A 14,314-nucleotide genomic window follows, 5' to 3' on the forward strand; every position below is an offset into this window, starting at 1 on the left:
CTTGCCCTCACTCTGCACAACTGTCTCCTGTACACTGTGTGTGTGCACGCGTGTTTGTGAGTCAGAGTGAAGAGAAAGTGCGCCAGCTGCAGGAGATGCTGGAAATGGCTGAGCAGAGGTTGGCTCAAACTATGAGGAAGGCTGAGACGTTGCCAGAGGTGGAGGCTGAGCTGGCACAGCGAGTAGCAGCACTGTCCAAGGTTACACACACACACACACATGCATAAATACTGTATACATCAATGCACGGTCATTGAAACTTGATAAGTACGAGAACGTAAAGAGTCAGCAATTTGCAAACATAGAAGCAGTCAAAGATGTGTTGTCAATTTGACACGCCGTCGCAAAGTGTGTATGTGACAATTTCACTTTGCAAGGCCTTTAGAGAGCGACCTGTGTGCAGATGCATGAATAAGTGTCTCCTCTTTTTAGGCTGAGGAGCGCCATGGCAACGTGGAAGAGCGGCTCAGACAGCTGGAATCACAACTGGAGGAGAAGAACCAAGAACTAGGAAGGGTCTGTATGTGTGTTTGTGTAAAAGAATGTGTGTGCGTGCCCTGCAGGATCTCTCTGACCTCTCAGTGTGTGTGTACGTGCGTGCATGTGTGCTGACTGATGCTTCATATTAGTGAGATGCCTCGCCTCTATGCTCCCTCATGCATACCCTAACACACACACATCATTTTCCTGGTTCATTGTTGCATGAATTTGAACCAAATCCACATATTGTCCCAGCGACTTGCCCCCCCCAAATATGAGTGATTTGCTGCTATCTTTAGATGAATTCACGCTAGGCAAATTTTTCCCTCTCACTGCCATTGTTCGTCTATATTTAGTCAGCGGCGCTCTCTGAGAATTTGTCTTTTGTATGTCTCACTTGATTTACTTCAATATCCTTTTCACTGTCACATAAAAATGGTTGTAATTATAAAAAAAATAAAAGCATAAATAATTCAAAGAGAATAAAGCGTGGTCTTGTCTGCTCTCATCAGGCTCGTCAACGGGAGAAGATGAATGAAGAACACAACAAACGTTTATCTGACACCGTTGACCGTCTCCTCACCGAGTCCAACGAACGGCTGCAGCTCCATTTGAAAGAACGCATGGCTGCACTGGAGGACAAGGCGAGGCCCATGCACTTTGTTATGAATATGTCATTTTTTTGCACTTAATTTTGACAGAACATCATCATCTTTGTGTCTAGAACTCTCTTATTCAAGATCTCGAGAATTGTCAGAAACAGCTGGAGGAATTCCATCACACACGGGTCAGTGTTCTTGAATCTTGATATGAATGGAATTTTTGGGGGGGAATAATTGGGTATAATAATTGGAATAATTCATCATTTAGTCACAGAAAGGAATCAAATACCGCATATGATTGTTTTTTTGTATTTTGTATTTATTGTATTGTATTTACTTTTTTAAGAATTCTCTTTCCGTGCAGGAACGTCTGATTGGCGAGATTGAGAAACTGAGAAACGAGATTGACCATTTGAAACGTCGCAGTGGGGCATTCGGAGACGGAAGTTCAAGTCACCCTCGGTACGCAATCTTATGTAGTGATCAGTTTTCCATGACAATCTAATGTCACTTGGTGTAGCCATTTTATACTACTTTGGTGACCTTATTCCGTAACATGATTGATTATTTATGTTTCCCTAATATCACCTCAGGTCTCATTTGGGCAGTGCAAGCGACCTTCGCTTCTCTGTGGTGGAGGGTCAAGATGGCCACTACAGCACGACTGTGATCAGGCGGGCCCAAAAAGGCAGACTCTCGGCACTACGAGATGACCCAAACAAGGTGCAAATAACATTTGGTATTTTGCCCAAAGCATCACTCTGAGCAGGGTGGCCCAAACAGTTTACATATTAGTGTTCTGACCACATTTTGTTTTGCTTTTACGTTTCTACGTACTGCCTGATCTTTGATGAGGAGCTCCACGCAGGGATCTTCATGCCTAACTTCATTCTCTACTAACCTCTCTTTATCTGTCCCTCACCTGCTGACATGGACATGCTCTCTAATGTAAGTCCCTTGTTCATTCATATTCATACAGTAACTACCCGAGTCTACCAGTTCATTTTTTTTTTTTGTTCCATCATTATTCATCCATGTTAGTGTGTTTATTTGCTCAATGTGTGTGTGTGCGTGTGTGTGTAGGTTTGCGGCATGTTCGAACAGGACTACCCTTCGCTGCGAGGGAGCGTCAGCCACCTCCTCGGCAGCGACATGGAGGCCGAGTCCGACCTAGACGACGACGTGAGCTCGGCCATGCTCTCCCCAAGCGGTCAATCGGACGCTCAGACCCTCGCTCTGATGCTGCAGGAGCAGCTCGACGCCATCAATGAAGAGATAAGGTGACATTATGCAGTGATGGAGAGGAGACACTCAGCTAATATTTCTCGTGTGGGATGTGCAGGATGATCCAAGTAGAGAGAGAGTCGACTGACTTGCGCTCGGACGAGATCGAATCCCGCATGAACAGCGGCAGCATGGATGGACTCAACGTGACGCTTCGGCCACGGGCGCTGCCCACATCGGCCACGGCCCAGTCCTTGGCGTCGTCCTCCTCGCCGCCGACCAGTGGCCACTCAACGCCTAAACACCACGCACGCAACACCAGTCACCATCTGGGCATCATGACTCTGGTAAGAATCACACACACCAGTTCCTAAGAGAGAGATTTATTTTTTTTTAATCATGTTTTATTTCCCGGTAGCCAAGCGACTTGAGGAAACACCGGAGAAAAGTTGCAGTAAGTCCACTTGAACATTTTGTCCTTGCTTCTTTTGTCTCTATGCTGCCCTCTTGCCACATCCATAAATGGCCTTTTCATCCAATTTCTAATTTTCAGTCACCGGTGGAGGTGGACAAGGCGACAATCAAGTGTGAAACGTCGCCCCCTTCCTCGCCACGCAGTTTACGTCTAGAAACCAATTTCGCCCAATTCACCGGCAGTCTGGAAGATGGACGAGGGTACAAACACTTTCACTCAACACCAAGTGATGACGATTAGCTAATTTACGATCAAGTTTAATTCAGATTCTCAGAGAACTCTGAATCCTGATGCTTGATGTCCAGAAAAAAAACTAAGGCCGAGCTAACTCTGAGCTGACATTATCATGCCTCATTTGAACTGATTGCAGAAAGCAGAAGAAAGGTATAAAGTCATCGATTGGCCGATTGTTTGGGAAGAAGGAGAAAGGGGGTCGAATGGAGCCGACCAGGGATTTTGCCAGGGATGGACAACCACTACCAGCGTTAACAGGTAGGCTCACACCTTGATCTGATTATTTGTCAACTTTTATCATTTTGTCTGTAAATGTCTTCCAGACTTTGACATGACTGTTGGTGACACTATGACGTTGGGAAAACTGGGCACCCAAGCAGAACGGGATCGCAGGATGAAGAAAAAGTAAATGCTTACGTTAATCTCCTGACATTGTAGAATTTTTTTTCTATGTGTACATGTTTGATAATCCTTTTTTTTTTCCTTTGTCTTAAATCCCAGACATGAGCTCCTGGAAGACGCCAGAAAAAGAGGCTTACCGTTTGCGCAGTGGGACGGCCCGACGGTTGTTTCTTGGCTAGAGGTTCTGATTTCACTTCTTCTGTACTAGGAAGACATTTCTCCTGTTACGTGGACACCACTTGACCGGTCCGTTCCTTCTCCAGCTGTGGGTGGGCATGCCAGCTTGGTATGTGGCAGCATGTCGCGCTAACGTGAAGAGTGGAGCCATCATGTCCGCCCTGTCAGACACAGAGATCCAGAGGGAGATCGGCATCAGTAATCCGCTGCATCGACTCAAACTGCGCTTGGCCATCCAGGAGATGGTCTCCCTAACTAGCCCTTCTGCACCTCTCACCTCCAGAACGGTAAATGCACATCACTGTCAAATGGGCATTTTTGTTTTGAAGTAAATGTGCATACCACCACACAGTTTTTATTTTCTCAAGATATATGTACACAGAAAACGTTAGCGTCACCATCCATTTACAACTTTTGGTGATAAGTTGAGAACGCCTCCCTTTTTTGGTTTACGTACCTTCCCCGGTGTTGGGTCTTTTTCTGCTAATGTGAATCGCATGGAGAAATCAACACAAAAGAAATCCATTTGAGTATTTATTCCATATTATTGATATTAGATGCTCTACGCCCAACATGGTTCACTAGTTGACATCAACATACTCTAGTTTTACTTGAGAAACACTCAATGTCAGATTTGCTGTGTTTTAAGTATCGGTGAATGATATCGGGAACCTCAGTGAACACCCGATACCTCAAAAAACAAGGCTGAATACCAATACATGTATCGGTACTTGCCCGTCTCTGCTTTTTAGAGCAGCACAGTAGTTTACTAGTATGGTATAATAGTCCTAGATTCTACGACGACTGTTCCAGTACATGGACTTTGACTTAGATGTCAAAGATATTGAATAAATGTTCAAATGGCTTCTCGTACAACACTCGTGGTAGCGTAGCCTGAAATACACTCCCTCCTTTGGCATCACTCAACACAATAAATGTTTGTTTGTGCGGTTGTGTGTTTGTTTGCGTGTGCATGTGGACGGGGTGGGGGTCATCATGTGTGAAAATACACACTGGCTGTGGGTTTGTTTGTATTTGTTTGTTTGTGTCTGCGTGCGTCCTCTGAGCAGTCCTCCGGAAATGTGTGGGTGACTCATGAAGAGATGGAGAACCTGGCTTCATCCACCAAAGCGGTCAGTACCATCTGGGTGCTCCCCCTTCCTCTACCCCACTCGAACCAAACACGCTAACACACCCCCACTGTCTCTGCCACGACACGCATATGTCCACGAAAAAAAACGTACACAAAAAAAACACTAACGCCTCTCTGTGCTTGTGTTGGAACTTGTGTTGGTGTTGTGCGTTTGGTTGTGGCGTGTGACCTGTGCTTCACGTGATATGTGCGCTGGGGTCCATGTTTGTGGCAGTTGTGTTATTTAATGAGGCATTTTCGTGCAGCAATGTGATTCTTAATCAGCTTGTTCTTTCAACTTGTTTATTGTTCCTGCCATGCTGCCACTCAGGCGAATGAGGAGGGCAGCTGGGCGCAGGTGAGCTTGCTGCTCTGACAAAATGTGTCCAATCACATTTTCACATAAATCCGCTTCCCCCGCACATGAAAGCAATTTGGCACCTCTCAGCTCAGGGAGTGATAGTTGCCAATCCACTCTGCTGTGCAATTTATAATTTGTTTCTAAATACAGGGGCAGCTCTAAGCTGGAGCAAAATGTCTTTCAGCAAGTTGGAAGTTTAATGAATCGGTTTTGTTGTCCAATTGGAAAAGCTGTTTTCGTAATGTTTTGAGTAAGAATATGCAAAAAAAAAAAAAAGAAGTTAACCACCAAGTTAATATTCAGATATCAAAACTAAAAATGTTAAGATAACGTTTTACATGTTGTTAAATTAAATGAGGTTTTTTAAATTTGCCCAAATCATTTTGTCAAATTTTGTACACCATTCAAATTTTAATTGAATGAAGACAGAAATGTTGACATTTTTTCATTGGTTCAAAAGGGAAAAAAAATCCCTTTACTAAGTCTTTGTGTGTTTAGATAACTTTTAAAAGCATACCGTTTTAATAAAATGCCCAAGTTCCGACAGCAACGTTATTAATAGTTTTGTTGATTTTTGGGGGGGTTTCTCTGTCGAGTCAGCACCCACGCTATCTGGACCTTGAACCTGTAATAGCTAAATGGATTGCAAGCATGAATAATGGCATTTGCCATGCTTGCATTACCTCTGCTGGCGTGCGAAAATGTTTGTGACTGTAAATAATAAAACAAAGAAAAACCACATGGTGCGATATAACCCACATTTTGAGGTGAATCCCCTCAAGCATCTGTTGCCAAGCACACAGGTTGTGATTTCTTCATCACACTTTCACATGTTGAAGTCTTTAATTGTAAAAAATCAATAACACTCCTCTCTTCGCAGACGCTGGCATATGGAGACATGAATCACGAGTGGATCGGGAACGAGTGGTTGCCAAGCCTTGGCTTGCCTCAGTATCGTTCCTATTTCATGGAATGTCTGGTGGATGCTCGCATGCTGGACCACCTGACCAAAAAAGACCTGAGGAGTCATCTCAAGATGGTGGACAGCTTCCACAGGTCTGCAGCATGAATATGTAGCTTTTTAACATGAGAAGGAGGTCAAGGACTCAATCACATGACCCGACTCGAGTCATTCTTGGCTCCAATTTATGAATTTCATAGATTGATGAAATTTATAAAAATCATGAATTGATTCCAAACCACTTATCCTCACGAGGGTCTCGACATGACTTTGACTATATGACACCCCCCCCCCCCCCCCTTCCATCTGCTTGTGTGTTCACAAGGGCGAGTCTGCAGTATGGGATCATGTGTTTGAAGAGACTCAATTATGACAGGAAAGAATTGGAGCGCCGGAGAGAGGACAGCCAACACGAAATGAAAGGTAAACTTTACATCAATGAGAGGACTACAGCAAACACGTTTTCGCACATTGACAGCCTTCTGGCTGCCAGTGTACCACCTAGTGGAAGATATACAGACCAAAGCATGGTAACAGCTGCACTTTACATCTGTCACATAGTCAAGCCAAAGAAGGCCAAAAATCCACACACACACACACACACACACACACACACACACACACACACACACACACACACACACACACACACACACACATGTACACACACAGAGTTGTGATGCCAGAAGTATTCTAATAATGTTAAAATGGGGCTGTCACAGAAAAGTCATTTTAATCCAAATAGAACAATCAACAGGTTGCTTTTCTGTTAACTTGATTATTTCACAAATTAAATGCAGCGTTAAAATAACCATTTTGTCCACAAAACACACACAGTCACGGAGCCTGCCCTCTCACCCTTTTGACCTTAAACCGTGGACATGAACTTGATTCAGCTGTCGTTCAAATCAGACCTCTGGCCTGTTTGGACACGCACACACACACGCCGCCTGTTCCAGCGTGGAAAGTTTACCGACAGCTGGACTGCAAACCAACAAAGGGAGTGTGCCAGGCACTTGACACTGCACGGACACGCAAATTATCTCTTTATCTCGCTCGCCCGCTTTCTCTCGCCGTCTCCCTCTAAGCTCTCTCCGTCTTTATCGTGGCGCCCAAACGCATTTGCCAAAACCTCTCTGTATGATCCTGTTCCAGTACGCAAGTATAATGGAGTCACTCTTCTCCACTTTAGATGTGTTGGTGTGGACCAACGAGCAAGTGATCCACTGGGTCCAGTCCATCGGTTTGAGGGAGTACTGCGGCAACCTGTTGGAGAGCGGCGTTCACGGAGCGCTCGTCTCTCTGGACGAGACCTTCGACTACAGCAGCCTGGCCCTCATCCTGCAAATTCCCATGCAGAACACACAGGTGCTGACAGACAAAACGTATTTTATGAGTCAGCGCACGGAGAAGGAAAATACGTGTCGTTCTTACGGATCATGGAAGAACGCAATTTGTAATGATGAGTTGAATCCCACATTTCTTTGAGTGAAACAAGCCTGGATGAAGCAGCAGTATGTTTGAAAGCATACTTGTTGGCTTTATTCTGCCAGCATTTCCTTCTGCTCCAATTGCTCTCTGATCCACAGTGAATTCACCTTAAATGATTCCCCAATCGCATGCTGTAGAACAAATGACTCTCAGGAGTGGCGTCAAAAATAACTTATGTAAGGGTGCCGTTGTCTTTTCAGGAGATTTTTTGTGGCTTTGATTCACAGAAAGAAAAAGTCACTGTTGAGTATATCTGATGTCACTGTGTTGTTTTGTTTTTCAGGCACGGCAGGTTCTGGACAGGGAGTTCAACAACCTGCTAGCCTTGGGGACTGACCGACGACTCGAGGAGGTCACATAACATGTCTTGTCGCTGATTCGATTCAAATGTTGTTTACGATTGCCTAGCCTCGTCTTCTTCGCGTCCCGCAGAGCGGAGACGACAAGTCGTTTCGCCGCTCTCCATCGTGGCGGAAGAGGTTTCGGGCGCGAGAGGGAGGGGCGGGGCTGGGGATGATGGCGGGCTCCATGGAAACGCTGCCCGCTGGCTTCCGCATGCCCTCCATGTCCATGCCGCCCTCAATGAACCTCATGCCCAAAAAGCAGCTCCAGCCTGAAGGTGCGGACTGAGCACAAGACACAAACTTTGGGACAGGAGTGTGCATGTTGTCTCTACTAACTGCATGCTATGTTCTCTTTTGATAACCACCATGTGCCAAGCTCCGCCCCCGGCATCCCCGAGGCTTGACCCCTCAACAGTGCGGACGTACTCATGTTAACTCACTTTGGCTTACTAACTGGAGCCCTGATGTTAACAGGTAAGCTTCAAATTAAGAGAAAGCGCAAAATTTATATGTATAGCTCATTAATTTTTCAATATTTTGCACTTGAACAATGCACAATAACTTTTGTGCTAAATATTTTTGTCAGTATAAGGCTTAATCCCAAAAAAATCCCCCAAAAAGAGCTAAATATCATTAAGTATATAGCTTCCTTTACTACAGCATAACCATGAACCGTAAATAGAATGAAAAATATTTTACCTTTGAAATACTAGAATTTATTTATATGATGGTAAATGTATTGAATGAAAAGCATGATCGCACGAATTAAATTGCAGTACATTTAAACATTTAATAATAATAATAAAACAATAGATTATTCTTGAATTTATGCGGTATTGTATTCCGCCCTCGGCGATGAGTCTGACTTTCTTTACCAATTTTTTGTCCTCCAGTGCATTGTCATTACCTGTACGGACACATGCTTGCGGCCTTTTGAGAGTCAAATGCCAAATTTGAAGAGAGTGCTACCTGGGGTGCCAGTGAGGTAGGGGGCTTCCAGCCCCACCTCGCACCTTTCCTTCGGACACGTGCAATACCGAGGCCAGGTCTGACCCTTGAACTCTTGAGAGCGGCCGTTGGCGTCGCTCTCGCTGCTGTAAAGGAGACTCGCCTCTGGACTTTCCCGGTTGAACCCAGTGCTCCCAGTAGCCTTGTCATTGTAGATGTTGTGCCCCCCCCCGCCCCCAATCTCAGCTGTGAGCCGTCGTCCTCCCGTTCCCGAAGTCTCAACATGGCCGACTCACTACACGTTACCCTTCTATCGGTTATGCAAGGTATTACTCAATGATCGTATCTGGACTGTATATAAAATGGATGACTACATTTTCTATAAAGTATATAAATATATATATTGGAAATATATATGGAAAAGTGATATAATGGCTGTATGAAACCTATCGCCCTGTATTCAATAGTGACTGTTCTCTCACTTTTTCTTTGTCTTAGTGTCGGACCTTGTGTGTCATTTGCTGGTTGATGTAAGTGTGTGAATTATCAGTGGGCGGAGCTTACAAGGCCTCACAGGTTCATGGGTCCAATTTCAGAATTTCCCTTGCGTCCCTCCTCTTTTGACAACATGCTTCCTTTTCTGTGTGACACTGTGTCACTTAGAGTAGAAAGTATGATGTTATATGAAGAGCGTGCGTGTGTGTGTGTGTGTGTGTGTGTGTGTGTGTGTGTGTGTGTGTGTGTGTGTGTGTGTGTGTGTGTGTGTGTGTGTGTGTGTGTGTGTGTGTGTGTGTGTGTGTGTGTGTGTGTGTGTGTGTGTGTGTGTGTGTGTGTGTGTGTGTGTAGGGCGAGCGTGCGTCTGAATGATACAATCATCTGATCCGTGCTATGTGGCTGTTCGGTGAAAAACACTGTAGCTCCTCTCTGCTGCTGCTCTGCATCATTTCAGTGATATCACGTGATAATGTGAAATTGCTCCAACCGATTGGCAATTCATGTCCAATCGCTTCCTGTTTAGTTGCCATAGAGACGTGCCAGTCAGTACTTTCGGCTGCCCTCATTCAGTCAGAACACAACATATGAACCAAGTGAAGTGTAGAATGGGTGCAAGATTTTTTCTTTCTTTATTTTTTTATTTATTTTTCCCGAGGTGTCTAAAAGGTGTAATGTGCTATGTGGCAGCTATGAGTACTGTGTCTTTCTTCCAGGAGTGAAATATTGCTGACATATCAAGATTTTATTATTTGGCTATTCAAAAAAAAAGTACTGTATCGATGACAATATATAGACATGAGTAAAGCTGTTTTTTAAAGAGTATGTTTTGTATTTATTTTGACTTTTCAAAATGTATTTGCTTTAAGAGTAATGAAGTGACTAAACCCTGTGTAGTCTGCGGCTTTCCTAGCCAAATCCTGATTGTCGTCATGCACCAGTTGCAGTCTTTCCTCACAGTTTGAATGAAGCTTGGACAAAATGTCACTGAAAGACTTTTGCGCGTCTGTCACGGCATTCCCCTTTGCAGCACCCTTGTTTTGAGCCTCCTCCAGCTGTTGCCGTAGCAACTTGCCTTCACTCTGCACTTGGGGTAAGTGTTCCTGTGTGGCCTCCTGGTGCGCTACGTCTCGAGTGAGCAGCTTCTTTTCAGCCAGCCTTGAGCTCTTGATGAATCGATGACGAGGCTGAAACTGCACATTCATTGTTCCCAAAAGTTGGTATGATCGGTGGCAGTCCATATGAGGCATTGTATTGCTGTTGTGATGTATCTTGCTGCAATAACAAAGGTTGACATGACCAGTCCAAACGTGGAGGGAGGCAATACTTTCCAAAGGTTGAGGTGCATTCATTCACAGATATTGGAACCTGCGGGTTCAGCGAGGTGTGCATGATCTCAGGCCTATCCCCCTTCCTCTTGTAAGAAGCCATTCCATCAGATCACTTTGAATGGATACTGCCACTGCTACCAATCTTTAGGACTGCTAGCTGAGCTGTCGCCTCGGCTAAACCGGTGTTCAACTCTAGTTGTTCCTTCTTTCTCTTCAAGATAAGCTCCTGCTCCTCCAATGCGTATTTCTACTTCAAAGCAGCAACCCAGAGCCAAGAGTGCATCTCATCGTGCCTCTGCCTTGCACCAAACAGCTGAATAAGTGGACGAATGACTTGAGCCATAGTGCTGACTGCACATCTGAGACGCTGTCATATGGTCAAATGTCATCTTCCTCTTCTTTCCTTCCAAACGTAGCTCCTTTCTCATTGCTGTCATTAACTTCCATTGCCGCCGTTTGAACTTGAGTTTGGCCTGACAAACCATCATTTTGATTTAAGTCACCACAGACTCTGGTGGTTGGATCACAGCTGCAATAAATTCAATGACACTCAGCATTTTAGCATGATACCAAATATCATATTTGCACCAGCAGGCAATAACCCCAATAAAGACATGTGGCCCTGATGTATGTTTTCACATAACCCATTAAAATTGCAGAACTTTGTCACCCGCGATCATATCAATCGATGAAAATTATTTTTTAGATGCACCAGTTTGCAGTGTTCCATAAACGTCTCTCGGGGACCAAAGCAAATTTTGTTTATTCTTACCAATGCATTGGGTTTTAGTGAATGTGTGCACACCCAAAAATAACCAAAGGCCATTCAAAAACAAACAAACCATGACTAATCAAAACCTACCCCAATCAAGCGTCGGCCAGTGTCTTAGTGCTGGTGCTGGTATTCCTTTAGATTTCCTCTGCATCTGATGCCACTCCAGTCTTCGGCAATCCCCAAACGTTTGGCCTCCTCACATCTGGAATTTCCAAACGAACGCCACGAACAATAATCCAAAAAAGAAGAATATCTTGACCAGTTGAAGTGACTAAACCCTATGTATAGTAAACAGATTGAGAGTTCTGTTGGTGGAGGACTAAAGCATACTTGCAGGTTTATTTTCTTTTGTGGTCAATACAGTAAATAACTCGTAACATAAATCTAATGTTGTGCTTGACATTTCTCTAGGCTGGATAAATTTATTATTTGTGGAGCAACAACTTGCACACAGCACACCGTAGGATTGCATTGAGGACATTTACATTTACTTCAGCAGATGCAACACATCTGCAATCCTCCTGCCTGATGACATCATCACAGTGCGCCACCCCCCTAATTATGAGAGCACCCAATTAAGTCAACAGCTAACAAAACAACCACATGTATTTTTTGCTACAACACTGGTATTTTCTCGGCATTGGGCACAGTCAAAAACCGTTTGCTTCTTGTCAACTTCACCATGGACTTTACAGGTTTCCCAGTATAATGCATGGTACTGCATGAGAATCCCTCTAGTGGCATGGAGGTAAATTAAATAAATGCAAAAATGGCTCATACCACAAGTAGTGATTCCTGATAGTAACAGTTTGACCTTGAAACAAATTAGTTCTCTTATATCATAATATGGTTCTAGTTTCTTTTTCTAATGCAAAAAAATAGACCACGTTTGGCCTCAGTGGTTCTGCTGTATCAATCAATACTACATTTGTTGTATTCAAAATGGTCTTTATTGCAAGGACTGGTCAGGAAACGTAACATTTCCAAACATCTAAAATACACAACAATCTTAGTTATAAAAGTCAAAATAAGTTAGCACAAAAAAAAATACAAAATAAACTGGCAAAACCACTCTGTAGAAAAGGGAACATATTTACATCACTAGCATTTGTAACCAGTTTAACATTAAGCAGATCTTGGTCAAAACTGCCATGGTACAAGTTGGCCCCGCAAATAAAATCATGGTTCTTTGTTTGCATAAAAACACACACAAAACAAGAATGAAAGATCAAGGAAAGGTTTGGAAAAGGAAAGCTTAAATTAAGTAAGGAGAGAAACTAGGCCTTGTTCATGCAAAGTCTTTTCAACTGCAGGCTTCCAACTTGGACTGTGGTTTAAGGCAGGGAATAAAGGAAATAAGGCCAAAGGTGGAATTCATTTTGTCTAGCAGACCCTTTGAAACATTAGTAACCATCAAGGTGAGGTGTGAGTTAAATATGAAAATAACAGCCCGCTTTTCCAATCGTCTCATAGCTTTGTATCTGAGGCACAGGGTTCTTCCTCTGGATCTGCTCTGTGGAAGTTCTCATTTGGGAATGTCCATAGGAAAGGTCACTGCCGCGTTTGCTGCGGCCATGCCCTCCACAATGGAGCTCAGGGTCTGAATGGTGGCCTGCTCGGGAGAATCGGCGGCACTCAGAAGATCTGGGGAGAGTCGAATAAGTGTGAGTAAGCATTTGTTTGTGTGTCTTAGGGTTTGAAGCCTGAAAATCAGGAGGTCCCCATAAAGCCTGTTTTCTGTGTGTGTGTGTGTGTGTGTGTGTGTGTGTGTGTGTGTGTGTGTGTGTGTGTGTGTGTGTGTGTGTGTGTGTGTGTGTGTTTTGGCATGAACTGGACTCACCCTCGCTGCTGTAGCTTTGCGTGCACTGCTCCGGGGTGCTGCTCCACTCGGGGCTACTGCAGCAGGTGCTGCCCGAACTGGGTTCGCTTGACGACGACACCTGTTGCCATGGAGACGAGCACAAGCAGACGTCGCTGTCAGTCACAGTGTTATGACACAGCGCACCAGGACAGAAACACCGGAGCCACACACACGCACGAGACCTCACACGAAGGCAAATGGAGATGATGAGTTTAACATTTTTCAACATTTAACTGACACCGAATCTCGAAGGTTTGGAAAGTCCTCTCAACACGAATCAAGAGAAGAATTTAGAACTGTGATGTCATATTCCATGACGTGACTCATCCTTTACTTTGTCGTTCAGTTTGGATCGCAACATTCCCTTTCTGTGCTACTTACTCGAGGTTGGTTCTGTCCGGCCCGATAGTGCCCTATCTCGGTGTCCTGCTGGTTGAAGGAGGACACCAGGGCCTGCAGCCTTTCAATGTACTGAATGGCACTCCTCAAAATCTCCACTTTGGGCAGCCTCTGGTTGGGGTTCATCAGGGTGCTCCTCTTCAGAGCGTCAAAAGCCTCGTTGACCTTCTTCAGGCGTCTCTTTTCCCTCAGCGTCGCGGCTCTCCTGCGGTCCATGGTCACCGTCTTCCGTTTGCACAGCTTACACGCCCACGGCAGGCACTGACCCGGGCAGTGGGGCTCGGAATGAGACGACAGGCCGGACGGTGAAGGTTTTTCCTCCGTTTGAATCACCCCGACGCCCCCGGGGAGAGTCCCGCACAAGCCCATGACGGAATTCTTGTCCTGGAAGCCGGCTTGGTCGTACGCCCCGGGCAGACGAGTGGGGAAGTAGTTGTCTCCTCCTTCGTAAAAGCGTTGGTCTGGGAAGAAGTACGGGTTGGTCTCGAAAAGCTCCATATTGGACAACGTTGTGATGCGTGAGGATCCCTGGCTTCCCTCGGAACCGTTCTAGTTAGTGTTCAAGTCCTGTGCCTGGAGCGTGTAAGTCGGAGTGTACGCGTGCGTGCCTGCCTGCCTTCGTCCT

General features: G+C 44.9%; 2 protein-coding genes across 4 annotated transcripts in view; one reads left to right on the top strand and one right to left on the bottom strand.

Moving 5' to 3' along the window:
- The window catches only part of ppfia4 (PTPRF interacting protein alpha 4), a 31,676-nt gene extending 21,524 nt beyond the window's left edge, over window positions 1-10,152 (top strand). Inside the window, exons 9-31 of one of the 3 annotated variants that reach the window (XR_015067603.1) lie at window positions 66-200; window positions 433-516; window positions 993-1,124; window positions 1,205-1,267; window positions 1,447-1,544; window positions 1,676-1,805; window positions 2,166-2,362; window positions 2,425-2,653; window positions 2,725-2,760; window positions 2,860-2,981; window positions 3,152-3,273; window positions 3,339-3,420; window positions 3,517-3,598; window positions 3,681-3,881; window positions 4,665-4,727; window positions 5,968-6,143; window positions 6,374-6,471; window positions 7,241-7,416; window positions 7,823-7,891; window positions 7,972-8,158; window positions 8,260-8,357; window positions 8,777-9,157; window positions 9,330-10,152. Coding sequence is in view for 2 of the 3 variants with exons in the window: in XM_085924668.1 (XP_085780794.1) it covers window positions 66-200; window positions 433-516; window positions 993-1,124; window positions 1,205-1,267; window positions 1,447-1,544; window positions 1,676-1,805; window positions 2,166-2,362; window positions 2,425-2,653; window positions 2,725-2,760; window positions 2,860-2,981; window positions 3,152-3,273; window positions 3,339-3,420; window positions 3,517-3,598; window positions 3,681-3,881; window positions 4,665-4,727; window positions 5,968-6,143; window positions 6,374-6,471; window positions 7,241-7,416; window positions 7,823-7,891; window positions 7,972-8,158; window positions 8,260-8,318 (2,541 nt within the window). In the remaining variant the exon portion in view is untranslated. Of the gene's footprint in view, window positions 1-65; window positions 201-432; window positions 517-992; window positions 1,125-1,204; window positions 1,268-1,446; window positions 1,545-1,675; window positions 1,806-2,165; window positions 2,363-2,424; window positions 2,654-2,724; window positions 2,761-2,859; window positions 2,982-3,151; window positions 3,274-3,338; window positions 3,421-3,516; window positions 3,599-3,680; window positions 3,882-4,664; window positions 4,728-5,967; window positions 6,144-6,373; window positions 6,472-7,240; window positions 7,417-7,822; window positions 7,892-7,971; window positions 8,159-8,259; window positions 8,358-8,776 lie in introns of all 3 variants that reach the window. The other 2 variants (XM_085924668.1, XM_085924669.1) reach the window with 2 other exon arrangements.
- A 2,233-nt stretch (window positions 10,153-12,385) lies between these two features.
- On the bottom strand, window positions 12,386-14,241 carry myog (myogenin). The gene is made up of 3 exons (XM_085923993.1): window positions 13,672-14,241; window positions 13,270-13,369; window positions 12,386-13,073 (listed from the first exon to the last, which is right to left on the bottom strand). The coding sequence occupies exons 1-3, from the start codon at window positions 14,185-14,187 to the stop codon at window positions 12,955-12,957; spliced, it is 735 nt and encodes a 244-aa protein (XP_085780119.1). The 5' UTR covers window positions 14,188-14,241; the 3' UTR covers window positions 12,386-12,954.
- Between the last annotated feature and the right edge of the window lie 73 nt (window positions 14,242-14,314).

Source organism: Syngnathus leptorhynchus, chromosome 11 (assembly GCF_054491065.1).
Source record: "Syngnathus leptorhynchus isolate UIUO chromosome 11, UIUO_Slep, whole genome shotgun sequence".
Lineage (NCBI taxonomy): Eukaryota > Metazoa > Chordata > Actinopteri > Syngnathiformes > Syngnathidae > Syngnathus > Syngnathus leptorhynchus.

Bases quoted from the DNA above. Each gene is read 5' to 3' on its own strand.
- myog (XM_085923993.1), bottom strand. From the start codon at position 14,187: ATGGAGCTTTTCGAGACCAACCCGTACTTCTTCCCAGACCAACGCTTT. The intron at 13,370-13,671 runs GTAAGTAGCACA...CCATGGCAACAG, and splicing joins CCGGACAGAACCAACCTCGA to GTGTCGTCGTCAAGCGAACC. The intron at 13,074-13,269 runs GTGAGTCCAGTT...GACTCTCCCCAG, and splicing joins GCAAAGCTACAGCAGCGAGG to ATCTTCTGAGTGCCGCCGAT.